This window comes from Prunus persica, chromosome G2 (assembly GCF_000346465.2).
Source record: "Prunus persica cultivar Lovell chromosome G2, Prunus_persica_NCBIv2, whole genome shotgun sequence".
In the NCBI taxonomy this organism is placed as follows: Eukaryota; Viridiplantae; Streptophyta; class Magnoliopsida; order Rosales; family Rosaceae; genus Prunus; species Prunus persica.
The window spans coordinates 24,777,622-24,797,904 of NC_034010.1; the positions used below are offsets into that span (position 1 = coordinate 24,777,622).

At 36.3% G+C, this 20,283-nt stretch overlaps 5 protein-coding genes across 5 annotated transcripts; 2 read left to right on the forward strand and 3 right to left on the reverse strand.

Annotated features, from left to right (window-relative positions):
* On the reverse strand, window positions 456-4,040 carry LOC18786246 (pentatricopeptide repeat-containing protein At2g16880). The gene is made up of 2 exons (XM_020557035.1): window positions 1,477-4,040; window positions 456-1,076 (listed from the first exon to the last, which is right to left on the reverse strand). The coding sequence occupies exon 1, from the start codon at window positions 3,873-3,875 to the stop codon at window positions 1,569-1,571; it is 2,307 nt and encodes a 768-aa protein (XP_020412624.1). The 5' UTR covers window positions 3,876-4,040; the 3' UTR covers window positions 456-1,076; window positions 1,477-1,568.
* On the forward strand, window positions 4,097-5,301 carry LOC18784635. The gene is made up of 3 exons (XM_007218394.2): window positions 4,097-4,323; window positions 4,682-5,036; window positions 5,141-5,301. Exons 1-3 carry the CDS (start codon window positions 4,166-4,168, stop codon window positions 5,210-5,212), a joined length of 585 nt encoding a protein of 194 aa, XP_007218456.1. The 5' UTR covers window positions 4,097-4,165; the 3' UTR covers window positions 5,213-5,301.
* Window positions 5,321-10,597, reverse strand: LOC18785041 (Golgi to ER traffic protein 4 homolog). Its single transcript, XM_007218276.2, has 12 exons — window positions 10,452-10,597; window positions 9,730-9,809; window positions 9,560-9,638; window positions 9,254-9,335; window positions 8,821-8,971; window positions 7,997-8,087; window positions 7,537-7,620; window positions 6,933-6,979; window positions 6,563-6,691; window positions 6,059-6,143; window positions 5,813-5,899; window positions 5,321-5,618 (listed from the first exon to the last, which is right to left on the reverse strand). Exons 1-12 carry the CDS (start codon window positions 10,497-10,499, stop codon window positions 5,601-5,603), a joined length of 981 nt encoding a protein of 326 aa, XP_007218338.1. The 5' UTR covers window positions 10,500-10,597; the 3' UTR covers window positions 5,321-5,600.
* LOC18785752 lies at window positions 12,925-15,510 on the reverse strand. Its single transcript, XM_020557421.1, has 4 exons — window positions 15,364-15,510; window positions 15,006-15,173; window positions 14,443-14,555; window positions 12,925-13,063 (listed from the first exon to the last, which is right to left on the reverse strand). The coding sequence occupies exons 1-4, from the start codon at window positions 15,508-15,510 to the stop codon at window positions 12,925-12,927; spliced, it is 567 nt and encodes a 188-aa protein (XP_020413010.1).
* On the forward strand, window positions 18,227-19,558 carry LOC18786550. Its single transcript, XM_007218570.2, has 3 exons — window positions 18,227-18,485; window positions 18,710-18,979; window positions 19,188-19,558. Exons 2-3 carry the CDS (start codon window positions 18,761-18,763, stop codon window positions 19,299-19,301), a joined length of 333 nt encoding a protein of 110 aa, XP_007218632.1. The 5' UTR covers window positions 18,227-18,485; window positions 18,710-18,760; the 3' UTR covers window positions 19,302-19,558.

The following is a 20,283-nucleotide window of genomic DNA, read 5'->3' on the forward strand; positions in this document are numbered from 1 at the left end:
GACATCCCATTTCTTACTTTTGAATTGTAAAAGAAAATTTCAGATTGACACCCCCATCTCTTTTAAAAGCAACCCTACTTTTTACCTGTTGATGTGTGAATACAAAATTAAAGCTTTCAACAAGTGAGTTAGCAAGGAATACAAATTAGAGTTGAACAAAGTTGCTATAATTTTCTTTCCAACATTTATTTTTTCTGTGTGTTGTACATCAAGGTTAGGAAAAGATGAACTTTCTATCGATTTACAAAATGCTATATAGAAAGTGAACATATAACCATTTCTGCTTAATCGGTAAGCTCTCTTCCTTTGATAATTGACATGTAACTTTACAATAAAAGTACAATCAAACCAGGAAATGCAGGGAGCGTGGTGAAAACGAGGAGGTCACACTTTTCTGGAGCTCAGCACTAATGCAAAGCATCTAAGTAAAAAGGGTAACCACTTTCTCACCTTTACTGTCATGCATATAAGATGCATAATGTATCTTTCTGCCTCTAAATGGTTTGTCCTTCTTTCTGAAGGGGAATGGGGTTGGAAGTCCGGCAGTTAGGAGAATCACTCTTTGACGCTGGGAGTCTACTTGACACATGCTTTATACCCAGGACTACATGTCCCTTGTTCCACCAACCTTAAGACTATCCCAATTGTCAAGAACAATGCATAAAACTAAATCTCATCCGAAAGGCTAAGAAGTATACAATATGACATACAGCACTTCTTATTCATTACGATCTGTTCTCAGGGAAAACTTTCTTTTGTACTAAACTGTAGGCTGATACCTCACCACCTTTACTCATCTGAGTCATCCCTCTAGCATTTTCAAATATGGAACTTTATCTGAAAGAAAACTCAATTTGATTCTTACATTGTGCAGATTATTGCTAACCTCATGAATCAATTTCTCCTCACATCAAAGCCATACGAGAAGCCTTTCTGGAAAACAAGCCCCACTTTCGCATGCCATTTGTCATCAGTTTCCATTCTTGCTTGAATCCCACCCAACCTCAAATTTAATGGCATGGATAAAGAACCATCTCGTTCATTTCACTTGAACTATATTCTTTTAGTAAACGCACCTGCGACATTCAAAAACTATTAAACTTGACTCTATCTTTGATCAGCAGCACTATTGCATTTATTCCAGTGGCTTATACAAGCAGCATAGAAAATATTAGCAAAATAAGTCCCTTACCGATCATTACTGCAAAACATTGAACAGCACTCAGTTATGTGACAAAAAAGATTTTTGTTTTGTTTTTCACAATAGACAGAATGAGAATTAAATAACTATTTGCAAATAATACTAAGAACTTTCATTTTTGTAACCACCTGCAAACTAGATACTGTTAATATTTTTATTTTCTTCACGCCAACTCTTCTGACCCAAGGAAGATTGTTTGTGCATTAAACACAAATTAGCATTACATGAAGAGATTAGAGTGTAAGATGAAAATATAACAAAACAAAAGGTTGTACCAGGTTCAGCTGTTGTCAAATTCAGTTAGAACATGCAGGGAAGGCTGGGGCACTCTGCCATTATCGAAAATAGCCCAAGGTGTCACTACAGCTTAACAGCCTTTATGTACTCCTTTGCCTTTAATCAATCCGTTCATCAAATTCATATAAACATCTTTATTTAAAGTGATGCCTTTCTGCATGGATTCTTCCAAAATGTGCATTGCATCCTTGTACTTACCTTCAAAGCACAACTCATTGATCTGTTCTGAATAAGCTACTGTGCTTGAATGAAATTCAACTTTAGATTCACTGGTCACTCCCTTTTGCACCAAATTTGAGGACTGATCAAGTAATTTTCTGGATTCAATCAATTTCAAAAGAAACTCTTCCGCTTCCTCAATCCTACCAATATCAGTAAGTGCACCCAGAATGGCACCATATGTATAGTGGTCAGGTGCTAATTTCTTTGCTTCCATATCTGAAAGAAGATCAAAAGCCTCTTCAAACCTCCCTTCTTTGCAAAGGCTTGATATCAATGTGTTGTAAGTAACTGCATCAATGTCTTTCCCTTTTGAAATCCATGTGCTAAAAAGCTTAAGGGCTTTTTCTAACATACCCTCTCTACATAGCCCAGAAAGAAGAATATTACATGTAAATACATCTGGCTTGAATGATTTCTCAACAGTTTTGTTGTGGAACTGAAATGCTTTCTCAACATTCCCCTCGCAGCAGTAGCCATGAAGTATTGAGTTGTATGTAAACTCATCCGGGACTAGACCCCTCTCTATAAGCTCATTCAACTTCTCTAATGCTTGATCAGTTTTCCCAGACTGGCATAGCCCTCCAATTATAGAGTTATAGGTGACAATGCTGGGAATGACCTGCTTCTCCTTCATCTCATCCCAAAGCTTCAAAGCCTTGTCCGCCTTTTCGTTCTTAAAGCATCCCATGATCAGAGTTCCATAACTAATCTCATCAACAATATAACCCCGCTTCATTGTGGTATGAAGCAACTCAAATGCCGCGTCAAGCTTCTTCTCATTACAAAGAGTGTGAAGAACAGTATTGAGGGTAACAATGTTCGTCTTCAAACCTTTCCTACCCATCTCATCCATCATTTTAAATGCTTCTTCCATTTTCCCTGCCTTGCAATACCCATTAATCAAAGTATTATAGGTGACACAATTAGGAGCAAACCCATCTTTCTCCATCTTCCTTCTAGTATCACTTGCTTCATCCATCTTCCCTTCCTTACAAAACCACTTCATCATTATATTGTGAGTAACCACATTTGGTTTCACTCCCTTTTCACGCATCTCCTCAATCAGCGAAAGTGCATCTGAACTGCTCCTCCACTCAAAATATCCATCAATCAATGTGTTATACGTGACAACATCCGGCATCAACTTCAAATGTCCCATCTCATCCTGAAGCCTAACAGCCTCCTCAATCCTACCCTCCTTACACAACGCTTTAATCAACATATTGTAAGTCCATATATTCGGCAACGAATTGTTCTGTGTCATCAGTTCAATTATCTGCATTGCCTCCTTCAACCAACCCATTTTACAATACCCACAAACCAAAATGTTATACGTGTTCCCATTTGGAAACAACCCTCGATTCTTCATGTCCAACAACAAGTCCCTCGCCTCAACCAACTGCCCCTTTTTACACAACCAGTCCAATATGGTATTATAGCTCACATTATCAGGCCAACATCCAAACTCGCTCATTCTACTCAACAACTCTACAGCATCCCTAAACTTATGCTCCAAACAGTAGCCATATATCAAAATATTAAACGTATTTGTATTCACACTAACCCCTAACTTGATGGCATCCTTAAACACACTTTTAGCCAATGAAATCGAATCACACGAAGCGTGCCTTACCAGAGCATAAAGCAGAGTATTGCAGGTGAGCAAGTTGGGTCGTAAACGACGCCGCTTCATTCTCTTGAACAGCTGGGCTGCAAGGAGGGGCTTTCCACAATGGAGATAAGCCCCTACGGAAGTATCCAGAAGGGCTTTTGAGGGCTTTGCTACGGTGTCGTCTGGGTGCAGAAGAACCCAGAGGAGCTCGTTTTGGCGATCGGCGGTGATGAATTGGACGAGCAGGGTTTTGGCGTCGGGGTACTTGTGGTGGCAGAGGAGAGGGTGGAGGAGGGCGAGGAGGGGGTGAGGGGTTTGGGTTAAGGACGGATTGTGGGCCTGGGCCCATTGAAAGAAGGATAGGAGGGCGCTGGGCTTGTTTGCTAGGGCTTTGGAGCGGAGGATGGAGAGGAGGAGGGGCTGCGTGAGGTAGGGAATGTAGGGTTTAAGGGGTTGGAGTTGTGGGGTTTTGGCGGCGGTTAAGAGGCTGGTTATGGTTTGGAGCAGTTGGGGTTGGGTTAAAGCTTGAGTTGGGTTGGTCATGGAGGCGCGTCAGAGAGTGAGTTGCAGAGTCTCACGAGGTTGAAGAAGAAGAAGAGAGGGTTGCGGTTTTGGACAGAGTCAGGGGAACTCAAAACGCTGCGTTTAGCTTAAGTTCATTGAAACGACAGCATTTTGCAAGAACCGTTCTTATTTCCTCCTTTTCTTTTTTTGGTCAAACCGTTATTTCCTTTTTCTTATCCTTCATATAATAATAGAATTTCTATTCTATTTGTGGATTTAAAAGAAAAAAGGAAAAAAAAAAAAAGAAAAAAAAAAAGAGAGAGGAGAGAATGGCAATCTCTGAGGAGTCAAAGTGGGTGAAGCTGAAGCCCATCGAAGCAACAGTGGAGAGCTTTGAAGAGTACGGTCAGGTGGTGGAGGCCTCTCCAGATGGTGAGGAGTTTGGGGCTCGTGATGCTCAGTTGGACCTCAGCCATGGAGTTCCAAGGTAAAAAATAAACAAAGCAAGTTCGAATCTCGCTCCTCGTAAATTAGATTAATTTAGACTATCGATTATATATATAAAAAAACATAACAACTGGGCACCTGAGTTTTCATGCTTGAAGGTCATATATTATGTGTTCATGTCAATTGGGTTTTGATCAAACAGATAGATATTGATTTGGGTTGTGGTTGGAGAATCTTTCTGATGGTAGGTTTGGTTATTTGAGCAGTTGCAAGATATCTGGCATCTAATTTACGGTATAGATCACAGCCTGACAATATAACATGATGTATCGAACTGTCTAGCAAAACAAATTAGCGTTTGGTTAGTGACATGTTTCAACTTTGAATCATGTGAACAGGTTCTACATTATGCATCTTGAAGATAGGCCGCTCAAGTTTTCCAAAATCACACACCATGCGAGCGTGACTCAATGCCTCGGGTCGGTTGGTGGCCATGTTTGGTATCTGGGAGTGGCTAAGCCTACCATTGTAGACAAACAGACACTTGAGAGCAAGGATCGTGAAGGCAAGAATGTGGCGCAGTCTCGCTGTGCCACCGGCCATTTCTATGTGCCTCCGGCGGTGGCGAATGTTCGTGTTTTCAAGATTACAGGTCCCAAGTTTCTGAAGCTTAACCATGGGACATGGCATGCGGGGCCTTTGTTCAGGGCAGACACTATGGATTTTTTCAATCTGGAGCTCAGCAACACCAATGTGAGCTTAAGTCTTTCTGTGTTTCAATTAAATGTTACTGAATTTATAACATGTTTTTCGGGTTTGAATGGAATTGGACATGGCACGGCCATTTTTTGTTGTAGGTGGTTGATCACACATCGCATGACTTTGTGAAGGCAAATGGAGTGGAGTTCTTGATCGATGAGCAACTGTAATTCTCTGTTTCTGATTTCAACATTCTGAACTTGTTTCAGACAGATATTGTGTATCTTTAAATAAATATACTCACTACAAATTCTTGACCCATTCTATCACAAATTTCAGTATTCACGAGGAACATGACCTCGAAAGACAAGTCATACAATTTGGAAAGTTTAGATGAACAATAATAATAATTCATTTGTATTAATGCTACAAACACAAGAATCTGAATCTGTATCTCCCTAGGTGAACACAACATAAATCTTACATCATTAACAAACACTTCATTAAAAAATGCTTCTACGGAATCAAAATATATAAATACTCCCTTTCAACGGGCACAATAACGGTAGTACTGAAGGATCCGGCAAGGAAATGAAAACTTGAAGTTCCAAAACATCACTATTCACCTCCCATCATCTGCATAACAAGGATTGACACTCCAAATAAGACTGCTGCTCAATTATTTCAAGGATTATTTATTTTCTTCATGCATCAAAGTCTTTCGCAGAGTAATTTCTTTATTATTTTTCGGATTTTAGTCTCCATCCTTCATAATTTTCTAAGCTGTCATAACAAATTACAGTTAACCATTCACAAGAGTTCAACTCTACCTTGAAGATCTCCCCAAACATCCCCATCCCTTGCAGAGGATTTCGGCGCCGCACTCCATAAAACTTCTCTGCAATTTCATCTAGCAACTAAACCATAATTTTTATGTTAGGGTAAAGACGGAGGACAGAAAATAGCTGAAGGCTGGTGGGAACATACACTAGCAGACATGACATAGGGCAGATAAACAGTTAACATAAATTGAGAAAAAGTTGTCAAATGGTCTGCCATGCAGAAAAATTGCACACCTCATGAAATGTAGGTTCTCTGTCTAAGCTTGATTTGTACTTAGCTCTCAACATATTGAAAAGAGGAAGAGCATCTCTTAACAACCTGCAATGAGAAAAATTCAGCAATCTGTATACCTCATACCATACAGATCAATAATCTGAGTTCTTTCTGATTTCATAATCTCATTAAATCTTAATGGCCTCTCAGGATTTCGACCAGTGTTTTGTTGATGGATGAAGAGCGTAGGCATACATAAATTGCATGTTTCCAGTAGCAATAATTGATTTAACCTTTAGCATTTAAAATTCCCAAGTCACAGAAAATCCCACTTACAGATCTTAGATTTTAGGTTTTCATAGAGGGAAATATAAGCCAAGGAACAATATGGTTCATTTTCTTTTACCATAATCCAATATCCATTAGGAGTGGCATGAAAGGCAACTTCCTCTAGCTAGCATCATTTTCTCTAAAGATGAGATATAAGATTGTTACTGATAAAAGGGAAATTGAACACAACATACGTTTGCAAAAGAAAATTGATGAACTGGATCAAATCCGATTGGGGAAAGTCGAGCTGCTTAGATTCCACTTGTTTCTTTATTTCATCCATGAGATTATTGGCATCTCTCAGGTTACCTAAAGACAAATACCTACAATAAACAGGTTACAAAATTAGGAATATAGGGAAACATCATTAGCTGGAAAACTAATGGATATTGTTCAATCTCTAGAAAATAAAGGTATATAGACATAAAGAAATGACAGTTGAATGCTTATATTTATCAAGGATCTCCCAAATTTGAAGTGCACGTTAGGAAGTTAAGTTCAAATGGACTCATATTACCATCAAACAGTAATGGGTGTTCAATGATAGTGGAGTAGCGTCCTTACATTAAAATCGCTCGTGCAATGGCCAAATCATCTTCCCCTGGATAACACTGCATGATCAAGAAGTATGAACTCCATAAAACTTTCCATAAAAAAGGTACGAATATGGCAAGACTGATGCAGACAGGATTAAGTGCAACAATCCAATAACTAAGTTGTGCTATAGTGAAGAAAATATATCGTGTTTGAACATTGATTACACTTGTGATTTTCAAGCAACATCAAATTTGGAAGAAAGAAGACATTCCCAAAAGTATTCACATTACAAAATGAAATATATAAAAAATGTAAATGTCATATTCATTATCCAACATAATAGCAACAAAACCAAATTGAAACCTGCTACTCAGTGAACCTTTGAACAAGTAATATTCATAGAAAACAGAACCTAATAACAGGAAGGAAAAAAAAAACATACCAAATACAAACCTACTGCTACTACTAAAGTAATCTTTTGAACAAATAATATTCGTAGAACATAGACACAGAACCTAGTAACCATACATACATCATGCAATACTACTTATAATTCTGTAGGCCTCATAACATATCTATTTACTGAATTCTTAAAAATGAATATTGAGAGTTAAGGGGGAAGAAGGCTAACCTTTCCCATAAAATTTACTAAGGTTGAAGCAAACTCTTTTGGGTTGTTTCCTCTGACGAAATGATGTGACACCCTAACCATGTCCTGCAAAGCAGTCAAACAAGATAATGGCGTTCACTCGGCACTCATGATAAGAGCCAAAGTACTCATGGGAAAATATGGACCTCTTGGTTCCAGGTTTCAAATTAAAGTAAATTAGCACAAATGAAGACAACAATAATTTGAACAGCATGAAGGACCTATGGAAATCAAAATGATACCAACATGTCCAAAACATTTTAAATAATGATCCAGCTGGTCATATATTCCATCTGAGTTTACTAGCAATTAATAAGAAGTTATTTGTGAAAAGTGGATTTTCATGTTTTAACTCCCAAAATCTATACATGAAGACAATGCTGAGATGTATGCACTTGTGAGATAAAAACAATGGTCACATATGTATCAAGATACTACCTACCACCTCAGGAGATTCAAAATATATGTAGTTCGCTAACATAACATGTATTTCTGGAGCCCCAACCCTGGGTGAGCCAAACTCCACAGACCACCTGAAAAGAGAGAACCAGGAATGCACTTGCATTGGTTAATGACACTCTGGGATCTGATATAAGTAAATCACACATGTAATACATTGTGTGCATGTGTGTGCTCAACAAAAGACACCACGTCATATGCCCCAAAAAAAAAAGAAAGTATTTTTTCATCTTCATTCAAGGCAGAACACATTTGACGATGAAAACACTTCTTCAAATAGAGGGGGCGAAATATTTTGGACATTAAAAGATGCAAAGATGTATGCATCGTCCTTGAATATAAGTTAAAGCCTCATTCTGAACTTCATTCTGGACAATAGCCATCCAAGCCACCTCATCATTACCAAAAATCACCTATTGTATAGGACACCCACTGATTCTACATCAAATCCTGGACCAATCTCACAAAATCACAGGTGCCACTGCAGGTTCCCCACTAGACCAACCTTTAATAACTAGATGCTATTTCTTTCATACTCCACCAAAAGAAATGAAAGTTTCAAAGAGATCCCCTCACCACTCCTAAGGCAAACCATAGCACTCCTACAACAGGGTCACCCCAAACTACAGAATTACCAAGCTCAAAGGAATACCATTAGAGGACATGGATCAGAGGAAAAAAAAAGCATGGATATCTTAAGAGAGAATGAATGACTTAACAATCACATAAACAGACCAAATAAAACATAAGCATGCCATGAAATATCTCCAAAATCAGGAAAAGGTAAAAAAGCAAACAAAAACTCACTTAAGAGCAGCTTTTAGGAATGATGAGCAGCCCTCAACACATGTTTTTGCTGCCCCAAGGGTTTCAGAAAGTTGTTGCATGTCATCTAAATCCCCCAACTGTTGTGGCACAGGTATCCGAGGAAATTCTTTATAAATTTTCCTGACACGGGCTAACAAAATAATTTTGTCATAATCACAACAAAATAGAAGCATAATAATATTTAGAAAAAAAAAAAAAACCAAATACCAAAAATGGCCATGAAAACATGTGAATCATATAAAAATTTATATTATCATAACACTGATACGAATAGCACCTACTAGAAGAACCAATTGACCCAAACCAACCAAGAGAAAGTTAAAAAGCATTCAAAAATCACTTCAGAGGGTAAGAACAAACTGGCAGAGAATCAATCGAGAATTCAAATCTACATCATAAGGTAACAACTGACCAAGGATTTCATCATCATAAGGGAATCTTCCTTTGACAAGTGTATCCACAAACAAAGCAGCTAACTCTGCCCCACAAGTAACCTGAATTTTGTTTTCATATATACAGCATCAGTATTACAGATTTGATAAAGAAATGTCATGATATATGCATGTACATGTGTCACCCTTGGTGCATTAATTAATTATAAGAAAATGTAAGATTAACATATCCCAGGCCCTAGCCTATGTCCAAATCATGCAAAGTTGTATCTTAACTAAAGGTAAGATAAGTATTGATGTGTAAAGCAGAACCATGAAAGTACGACCTGCCCATGTTTCAGTTGGTTGCATGCACCAGACTGAAGGAGATCCAAAGCCTCAGAATACCTCTGAGCAGATACATATCTGCAATAAAGAAAGAATATTTCATCGACGTGCATACTCAATACAAAGAAAGAAAGTTTATTTCTCAACAGCCAAGCTGACAATTCAGTACCTTGCACTAATAGATTTGTACATTTGCTGAGCTCCATAGTAATTACCTTCCTCTACAACTTTCTCTAATTTCTCAATATTCTGCATTTAGAAAAAAAAGAGACAATTGGAAATCATCATTCATTATCCACTGGAACTATCTGAACCAAAACAAAATCCAACTGAACCAACTGTGACTGACAGAATGAAACCCATGACAGGTGAAAACTCTACTGCAGCTGTGCAATTAACTCTTTTCATGTGACTTGTTATATTCAAACTAACATCGAATTTACCCACATATGTATATGAGATTGATCGTATCATCTTAGTCTCAAATATAGGAAATCTAAAGCAGAGACCTTTATGAAAAATAAAAATCAAATCTTTTAGAACAGAAACACGAGATATCAAGCATCTCCTTTTTCCCAGAAGCCAAACGCAGCTCTATAGACTATAGAACATGCAGATATGCATAACACTGAACATATTCCGAATCAAACAAAATAAAACAGTGGTGATCATATCAGTCACAGTTTTCTAAAGAGTAGGGAAAAGGATGAATCAGAATCTCGAATCTGAGAAATTCGGCTAATTTTAAGCACAGGAATAAAAAAAACCCATCATAATTTGTTGAATCAAAAGGTTTTCGAATTTCGAATAAACTTGAAAAAAAGATTCAATCTTTTTCTGTATTTCCAGAACAAAACTGAGTGTCGAAAACACGATTTCCAGCTTGCGTACCTCTTGAGCCGGAGGTAGTGTGCCTCTTTTGGGTCTCTCCCGCGACATGGTTTCAGTTTCTGTTCAAAGTAAACAAAGATAGTTTGGTGAACTCAAAACTGAAAAACACAAAACAAATCCGGGTGGCATATAGCAGTCTCCGCCCGTACCCGTTTGCCCGGCCCAGTCGGGTGGGTTGAATGAGTGTATTTAATTAAGATTTTAAAGAAGCCTCGTTTGGTAACGTTTTAAGAGGTTGTTTTTATTTTTCAGAGAACAAAAAATTAGGCAAAAATACGTTCGGTGGCCTAAAAACAGAAAATACTGAGAATGTTTTCATAAATGAAAACAAGTTCATATATACTTGTAGAAAATAGAAAAAAGTTGTTTTCATTCTCATGGGAAACGTTTCATTAAAATAACTAACATATTTTTATTTCAAATTGTACTACCAGACACGTTTTTATTGTTTTTATTTTCTGAAGAAGTTTTCTAATTAATCTATCAGACACATTTTTATTTCCTGAAAATACAAATTCGTTTTCTTGTTTTCATTTTCTGAAAATATTCTAAGAAAACATTCTCCGAAAACATTACTGAACGGGCCCTAAAAGCCTAGATGTATTCAATCACAATTTTATAAAAGTTTATAAGGAGGATTCGAGCTTCTGTATTTAGTATTTTTGCATTTACACTTATTTAAAATAATATTAACTATTAAATTAATCTAATTAATTTTATTAAGTTCACATCATCATAATTGTATTAAACCAAAAATAACCATTTGCATCTTATTATCTATTCAATAACTCTGAAATTGTTGTAAAGTTATTAGTGGAGACCACCTTTATGGGGCCCACAAAGAAATTAAGCAAAGTTGTTTGGAAGCTTATCACATGCACACTCACGGGCATCATTTCCTTAGCCTATAAATAAGACATTATTGTGCCTTTGCATGTACACCTCCAATTGAGAGAAGAAAAAGAGTCAAGAAGAGAGGAAGGGAAGAAGAGAAGGAAAAGAGAGTGAGTGAGTGGAGAGAAAAAGAGAATAGAAAGAAATTCTCCAAGAGAGAAAAATCAGTGAGCCACATATATTGTAAACACTAAAGTTGTAGCCTTATTATTTTGCATAGTGAAAAAGTCACTGATGCTGCTCTCCAAGGACGTAAACATAGCCGAACCTCGTTAAATGCTGTGTCTCATATACTTTATGTGCAACTCAATATTCTTCTCGCATAATTCCGTTCATTTTACAACAGAAATTAAAATAAAATAAAATACCCCAGCAAACAACAACGGCCTAACCCCACAGGCCATAGCCATGGCTGCCCCTCTCTCTCTCTCTTGATTTGGGATGACTGACTCTCAACAAGGCCTAGGAAGAGATTTTATGAAATCCGGATCTTTTTAACAAAGTACTGCAATTAAATATGCAAATTCATAAATGAAAATTAGCTGGCCATAAATACTGCATATGAAAAAAATTATATGTGGCTGCCAACCATGGAACCTAGTAAAAAAAGGGGTGGGTGTGTGTGTGAGGAAAAGAGAGTGGGGGGCGGCTATGGCTGGTAGTGAGGTGGGGGTAAGAGGTTGGGTTGGGGAAGTTAGGGGAAGATGGTTGCTACTTGCTGGGATATGTTTTTGTTTTTTATATTTTATATTTCAGAATTTTTGGATAAATATAATAAGGTTTAAAAGGTTAGGTTTAATACAATTATGTTGACGTGGACTTGTTAAAATTCAATAAATTAATTTAAAGGTTAAATTTTTTTTAAATTCGTGTAAATATACATATGCTAAATGTAGAAGCTCGGGATCTCATTCTAGGTGTATTTAATCCAGACTTTGGTGTATTCAATTATGACCTTAAAATACTCCATTAAAATTTGAGTGCATTAAAGAATAATACTAGTCTTACCACATTTTAATACTACATGATGCGGCAGCTGATGTGTACATACCACATCATGTAAAATAATAGTTTTTGTTTTCCTAATTTTATTTATTAAAATACACTTCATTCATTTAATTGATGTGACATATGATATGGACATGCCACATCATGTAGTATAGAAATATGAGATAAAAATGTGGTAAGTGTAGCATTACTCTTAAAAAAAACTCATTGATTTTAAAGGAAATACAAATTGTGGTTGATTTAGATAGATTTTGATAGGGAAGATTGTTAGGTGGTGTTTTAGTTTTGTTATGTGTAGTGGTACTCTTTTCCTTGACTGGATTTTCCTCGTTTGGGGGTTTTTTAAGTCAAGGTTTTAACGAGGCCACATAGTTGCACTGTAAATTTCTAGTAATTATGGTTGATTGTAAGATGTTTATCTGTTTTGAATTAAGTTCATTTGCTTTCGATTAAAAAAAAAAAAGATTTTAGACCTTCTTTTTTTTTCGTGAAGAATCTTTGCTTCTTCCCAGAGATTTTGATAAATATATTACTTTTATTCTCAAGAATAGAGTTACCACCCCTGCTACCATCATCTTGTCATGACTATCACCACCACTGCCTCGCCGCTGCCACCACTTGACATGGCCATTGATTCATTACCACCACTCTCCCCACCACCACCATTAATGCAATTATCATCCCTACCACCATCATCTCTACTACCGTCACTGCCATCATTATTTCGAATTTATAGAATTTTATAAAAATCTAATAAACTTTATTTGCCTTGCCTGTTGCTTCAATAGCTTTTGTGTTATATTGTAAACAGCTTAAAGGTTCTGCTACTTTTGTGATTTTTTTTTATAACCTTAAGTAGACCTTTAAGCAATGTTCTTGCTGAATTTATACTTTGTTAAATCTACTAGCTTTGTTCAATTTTTACCTCCTTCCCTTGTGAATAAGTTTCAAATATATGTTTTTGTCATTGAGTTTGCAAGATTTGCTTCTGATCATACATTAAACATTCAATTATTCCTGAGGCAGGATGGAGAAATAGGGGGAAAAAGCTTGAGATAAAGGTTGAAAATGAGTGCTGAAGCTTTGCAAGTAGCTAAGGTGTACCGCCACCTTCTCAGGGCTGTCAAGAAACACGTTGCCAAAGAAGACAGGGCGGCGAAGCATCTAACTGTCAGATCCATCTTTCATTCAGCAGAAGATTAAGCTTGCCCATAACTACACTTTTCTTCCTAGCAGTGTACACGAACAACAGGTGTTGATGTAATTTTTCAGATCAAAGTTTTTTTCTTTTTGCAAATTGTAAGGTCCCTGTGATGTTCCATTATGTTGGTTTTCTTGCTTACTTGCTCTATCCAATATTGGGATGATTTCTTTTCAATTGCAAGTATGAATTGTGTCATTTCCAGTTCATTGTCTTTGCTTGCTCTATTTACCATGTAACTTCGTTATCAAAGAAACTATATATCTTTGCATCAGAAAGTTTCTTTAAATTATTTTTTTTTATCTCCATCAAGCATCTAACTTTGTATAATGGCTATGCAGGACCTATTATTTCCTTACATCGATCATATGAGATGAAAAAAGTACTTGGAAAATCAGCTGCAAGCGTGGGTCTTCAACCTTATCAGCCTTGATATTTAGTTGGGTATGATCTACATCATCCTATTCAGGCAGAGAAAATATGCCTCCAGGGAAAAATATGCCGGCATACTATTTCTGCCTTCAACGCAGTTAAATTTGCAGGAATGAGCCATCAAGTTTCCTCAAGAAGCAAAGGATATAAAGACGAAGAGGCAAATATATTGAGAGAATCGTCAAATTTTCATAGGGAAATGTATTAATAAGGACATAAAGAAGATTAGGCATTGTGAATCATATCATACGATGATGGGAGTAATAGATCACTTAGATAATTTAAATCCCAAATCCCTGATTAAGAACAATGTATCGTTGATGATGAAATTATTTAATAATTTTGATGTTCATGAGGCTAAAAAGAACCTCTGCTACAGATCTAGAACATAACATATAGTAGCTGGCTGGACTCTCTCTCTCTCTCTCTCTCTCTCTAAAAATAAAAGAAGTAAACTTTTGAACCGAGCAATCACGAGCCACCTTAGAAATCTCTGCCCTTGAATTCATCTTTCTACTGCTGAACGACCAAAACAACTGTGACAATCTGCGTCCCCTTTCTCTCTTCATCTGCAAAATCATCATAATTAGATATATAATACACAATAACAAGATGCTTTAGTTTATGATTACAAATACACAGACAGGAATCTATACCTTCACGGAAAACTGCTAAATCTCTCTTTCCAAATCCAAAGATTTCATGGCATCCCCCACTTCTTCTATCTTCCTCTTATGTTTTTTTTGCCGCAGCTGAAATGGAAATACAAATATAAATATATGAATTGAGTACAAGGCAATCTAAAACCTGATATATATAACAAGTACAAATTTAAGGTAAGGCATCTACCATGAAAATCCGTTGGGCTAAGATCTCGTCTCTGTTCTCATGCCAGTTTGACTCCTGAGTCGTCATTAGTTAAGCAATGTGATAACAGTAAAAGGCAATCTAAAAACAGAAAAACATGATGCATGCATGCATGCATGGATATATGTATGTATTTAGTTCCTTTTTTTTACCTCCTCAAGCCCATACGGAAGACGTCCGGGAAGTTGATCACCACAGAATAGTGTAGCATCGGACTCACAAAGAACGCGTGACAATTGCGGGTTTGTCCTTAAGACGATCCCAGCCGAGCACTGGGTACAATTGAAGTGAAATCTGATGTTTTTAATCCCCAAATACTCCTGTATTTAAGAAAGAAATAGAGAACACCAAAGCTTTCAGAAACTAGAGCGAGCGCGCATGAGCATCCAACATTAACAAAAATAAACAAACCCTAGAACTAGAAGAAAGAGAAAGCAAGAATGAGATACGAACTGGGCAACTAAAGCTTCAAAACCCAAACGAGATTATTATAACAACCCAAGTACGTACCAAGTTGCCGGAGGATTTTTCTTTGCGGGAATTGATCTTGGTGTCTTTGGCCATGGTATTCCTACACTTGTTGCACCGAATGTTCCTAGGAAGGTTCAAAACAACATTCTCAATCTGCAGGTTCTTAGGCTGGGCTGCCAATGCCATCACAAGTATTTGGGGTATGATGAATTCCAACAGGAGGAGAGAAGGGAAGAGGTTTAAGAGTCTGGAAGGAAATTTGCGTTGCAGCAAGGTGTCACGTGTTTTAAGTTTAGCCAGTTTGATCGTTTATTTTATTTTTTGCCAAAGTCAGAAAGGGATAGTATTAGTAGGAGATTAATCCATCAAAATCTTACAAACAAGGAAAGGATTGTAGGAGATTAAGCATTATCATCAATAACATAATGGTGTATATATGGAAAAAATAAGAGTAATAAATTACATCATCTCAACGACAAGTCATGCAAATATCAGAGCCATCAATTTGGATCCGGATCCAATGTTTTCTTAATTAAACAAATCTGATGAACCAATAATATCCAAATTGGACCATTGAGGGAGTGATCACTGCTAAATCTCGAGATCATTCTTGTTATTAAGAAAATGCTAGGGAAAATCATTTTGGTGGATTAGGGTTTATTCTAGAACAAATAAAAAGTCTCAGGTCGTAGCATAGTGAAAAAAGATCTTGATTTGTATATCAAGGTCTCACGTTCAAACGTCTATGGCATCCTAGTTGTGTGTGTGACTATCTCTTGTACTAAATTTTTTTTATTTCAACTTTAGTGTTTGGTTATGTGATAATTATTGAGGAGGTAAATTCAAACTTCGGTGCAAAAGAGCATGCACCGCCCTTAGGCATGTACCGGTCAGTGTCACTAAGGAAATTACTTGACAACACAACATTATTCCATTATATCATACATTTCAATCATTAATAAGAAATAAAGCATACACAAAGAAAAACAGAATCCATGGAATCAAATGAAATTGGTGAATTTGAAAATGTCTTGGAAACAGCTTTAAGCAACCTGATAATAACACATATTTATTGCCCTAACATTTTATTCCAAAACAAATATAAGGGGTAATTAAAGAATATTGGGCAATCATATTTTTAATTGGTCAAATTGGTTTAATGCTATTTTATTAACTTTGATAAATGATTTTCTATTTTTGCAGGTGTGCATGTGTGTGTGTTGTGAGAAGAATAAAAAAAACACATGCATGACTAGAAATGTCCCCTTGAAAAGAATGAATTGTATAAATAAAGATGAAGAAGAAATGGAGTATAACCAACAAAGTGAAGCATCCAAGAAATTAACACATGCAAATGGGATGGAAGCAAGAAAGAATCAATTGAATTCACATGCTTGCAAATTATGGTGAGTTTGATCCAAACGATGCTTAAGTTTAGAAATTCCTCCACTGAATTTTTTATCACAAAATGTGTATCTCAAGTATTTTTTTTTTTCCCCCTTTATTTCTTTTGCATACTTTCACATAGGGTCTTTTCGATTCATAGCTATAAAACAACACCATTAATATTTCTAAGATACAAGTATGATGCATGTACGACAAATTTCACATAAACGAATAAGATAACTAATATATTGGGAAAAAAATTATACGGAACTTCAAATTACAGTTGCAAAGAATTACATAGAAAAATAAAATGGCTTACTTGCAGTCAAAAGATGAAGAGAATTCTTGAAATTGATGGAGATTATCTGGTAAGGGTAGAAATTAGGGTTGTACTATACAATATATATATATAAGTCCACGTGTTAATATATTAATTTAGAAAAGAAAAAGAAAAAAAAAAGGTAAGTTGAATAAAGCTACAGCCGGTTGGAGCTATAGCTAGCCAGCTGGAGTTAATCTATATATATAAAGCAAAATGCAGAGAATGGTGAAACATTCAAAATACCAAAAAATGTCATTGGTTAATTCAAACACTAGCCCCTTGGCACACGCTCACGCATGTGCCAATTAGTTTTTTTTATTTATTTTTAGAATTAAGAAAAGATAATATGGGTAGTTATGTTCGATAAAAGTAGGAACTATCATCTTATTTTGTTTTTAATTTTAATATGAAAAAAAAGTGAATTTACCATATTATCCTTATTTAATTAATAATTTTAATTCTTAATGTTTGAATTAACCAATGGCATTTTCTGGTATTTTGAATATTTCACCATTCTCTGCCTTTTGCTTTATATATACTAGCCCCTTGACACATGCTCACGCATGTGCCAATTGGTTTTCTTTTTTTTATTTTATTTTTTTTTTAGAATTAAGAAAAGATAACAGGGTAGTTATGTTCCATAAAAGTAGGACCTATTATCTTATTTTGTTTTTAATTTTAATTTTTTTAATATTAAAAAATATGAATTTACCATATTATCCTCATTTAATTAATAATTTCAATTCTTAATATTTGAATTAATAAAGGGCATTTTCTGGTATTTTGAATGTTTCACCATTCTCTGCCTTTTGCTTTATATATATAGATATAGATTAAGAATTGAAATTATTAATTAAATGAGAATAATATGATAAATTCACTTTTTTCATATTTAAAAAAATAAAAATAAAAACAAAAAAAGATAATAAGTCCTATTTTTATGGAACATAACTACCCATATTATCTTTTCTTAATTCTAAAAATAAAAAAGAAAACCAATTGGCATGTGTGAGCATGTGCCAAGGGGCTAGTTACAATAAAGGTAAGAAAAAAAAAACAGAAACTTGGGTTTTTTTTTTATCATAACACTCCAAGTGAACGATGTCGTTTCATTTAAATTTTTCTAAAACACTGCAATTGAAACGACGTCGTTTCATTACAATAAACCTATTTTAAAAAAACACGCGAGTCGTCTTCCTCGCAGAGTCGCAGCCAATTTGCAGACTCGCAAAATTTCTTCCGTTCAGAAGCGTCCAGATCTGGCGCGCCTTGCTCCGCTTCGCTCGGCCTGACCACGCCTTGCAACGCCTCCTCACGCCTTACCCGCGCTAAACGTGCAACTCGGGAAACAGCCGACAGCCTCGGGCGATTTCCTGCCGCCTCGCTTTTCCTGCTGCCGCCTCCCTCCGAAGCGGTCGCCGACGCGCGCGAAGGCATGCCTTTGAAAACACTGGTATTGACAACAGCTCAATGTTTCTACTAGTTTTGTATTTTGTTCTTTTTTGTACCTTATGTAGATCTATAAGAAATTTTCTTGTTGAATTTGTACTTTTTAATTAGCTTTGTTCAATTTTTACTGTCTTTCCCTTATGAATAAGTTTCTTAAATATATGTTTTTGTCATGCGTTTGCAATATTTGCTTCTGATCATGCATCAAACATTCAATTCCTGAGGCAGGGTGGAGAAATAGAAAAAAAATTAGAATAAGCTCTGAGATAAAGGTTGAAAATGAGTGCTGAAGCTTTGCAAGTTGCTAAGGTGTACCGCCACCTTCTCAGAGCTGTGAAGAAACACGTTGCCAAAGAAGACAGGGCGAGGCATTTCAAAGAATACGTAACTGAAGAATTCAGGAACAACTGCAAACTGTCAGATCCATCTTCCATTCAGCAGAAGATTAAGCTTGCCCATAACTACACTTTTCTTCTTAACAGTGTGCACCATCACCAGGTACTGATGTAATTCATTGCTCTGACTGATCAATGTTTTTTTCTTTTTGCAAATTGTGAAGTCCCTGTCATGTTCCATTATGTTGGTTTTCTTTCTTACGTGTCATTTCCAGTTCAATGTCTTGCTTGCTCTGTTTACTATCAGAAATTTTTTTGTTTTAAAAATAAAATCTCCATCAAGCATCTTACTTTGTATAATGGGTGTGCAGGACCTATTGTTCTCTTACAACATTGCTGTGGATAGATCAGATGAGATGAAAAAAGTACTTGGAAAATCTGCTGCAAGTGTTGGTCTTCAACTTCCTGAGGTTTATCAGCCTTGATATTTAGTTGGGTATAATCTGCTACTGTTGGATATTTATCCATTATTGTTATTTGTTTTATTTAGTTAATTTGCTTCTGCTAATAATCCCCATTTGTCAGGAAACATGGTTAGTGTTTGACCTAATCTTTAGGAGAATCCCAATAGTCTAGGGTTGTTAGACGTGGGTTATTTTGTTGCTTATTTTTTTGATTATTGTTCCTTGTACGGCTATTTATGCCAGTCTTTGGAGTCAATGAATAATCACATTCTCTCAGACTTTTGCACTCTTTAGCTTTCAAAGTTCTAGTTCTTAACAATTGTATCAGAGCTCCCCACTGGGGCCTGGTTTGATAAAGCAGCAGCTTTCATCTTGCAGCAGCAAGACTGAACTTCATTATCAGGCTGCAAAAAGAGTGCTCCACTATTTGAAAGGTACTGTGGATTATGGGCTGTTTTATAAGAAGGGTGAAAGCAATGAGTTTGTGGGATTTAGTGACAGTGATTGTGCTGGGGATTTGGAAGATAGAAAGAGCACATCTGGTCATGTGTTCATGTTAAGTTCAGGGGCTGTTTCATGGTCTTCAAAGAAGCAGCAAGTTGTCACTTTGTCTACAACCGAAGCTGAGTTCATAGCAGCTGCTTCTTGTGCTTGTCAGGCTGTATGGTTAAGAAGAATACTTGAGGAATTACATTGCATTCAGAAGAAGCCTTCACTGATATACTGTGATAACAGTTCAACGATCAAACTTTCCAAGAATCCAGTGCTGCATGGAAGAAGCAAGCACATTGATGTCAGGTTTCATTTCCTTCGTGATCTTACAAAGGCAGGCGTTGTTGATCTAGTTCATTGTCAAAGTCAAGATCAAATTGCAGACATATTGACCAAGCCTCTGAAGCTAGAAGCATTTGAGAAGCTGCGTGGTCTACTTGGAGTTTGGTCAGGTTCTACTGTAAACTGATTGCTTGAATAGCATTCAGTTTAAGGGAGGGAATGTTGGATA

Coding starts and splice junctions, on each gene's coding strand:
- LOC18786246 (XM_020557035.1), bottom strand. CDS start 3,875: ATGACCAACCCAACTCAAGCTTTAACCCAACCCCAACTGCTCCAAACC.
- LOC18784635 (XM_007218394.2), top strand. CDS start 4,166: ATGGCAATCTCTGAGGAGTCAAAGTGGGTGAAGCTGAAGCCCATCGAA. Junction 4,324..4,681: donor CTCAGCCATGGAGTTCCAAG/GTAAAAAATAAA, acceptor TCATGTGAACAG/GTTCTACATTATGCATCTTG. Junction 5,037..5,140: donor TGGAGCTCAGCAACACCAAT/GTGAGCTTAAGT, acceptor TTTTTGTTGTAG/GTGGTTGATCACACATCGCA.
- LOC18785041 (XM_007218276.2), bottom strand. CDS start 10,499: ATGTCGCGGGAGAGACCCAAAAGAGGCACACTACCTCCGGCTCAAGAG. Junction 9,810..10,451: donor CACTACCTCCGGCTCAAGAG/GTACGCAAGCTG, acceptor TTCTAAATGCAG/AATATTGAGAAATTAGAGAA. Junction 6,144..6,562: donor ATCAATTTTCTTTTGCAAAC/GTATGTTGTGTT, acceptor TTCTCATTGCAG/GTTGTTAAGAGATGCTCTTC.
- LOC18785752 (XM_020557421.1), bottom strand. CDS start 15,510: ATGGCATTGGCAGCCCAGCCTAAGAACCTGCAGATTGAGAATGTTGTT. Junction 15,174..15,363: donor AAAAATCCTCCGGCAACTTG/GTACGTACTTGG, acceptor TCTTAAATACAG/GAGTATTTGGGGATTAAAAA. Junction 14,556..15,005: donor TTCCGTATGGGCTTGAGGAG/GTAAAAAAAAGG, acceptor ATGATTTTGCAG/ATGAAGAGAGAAAGGGGACG.
- LOC18786550 (XM_007218570.2), top strand. CDS start 18,761: ATGAGTGCTGAAGCTTTGCAAGTTGCTAAGGTGTACCGCCACCTTCTC. Junction 18,980..19,187: donor ACAGTGTGCACCATCACCAG/GTACTGATGTAA, acceptor ATGGGTGTGCAG/GACCTATTGTTCTCTTACAA.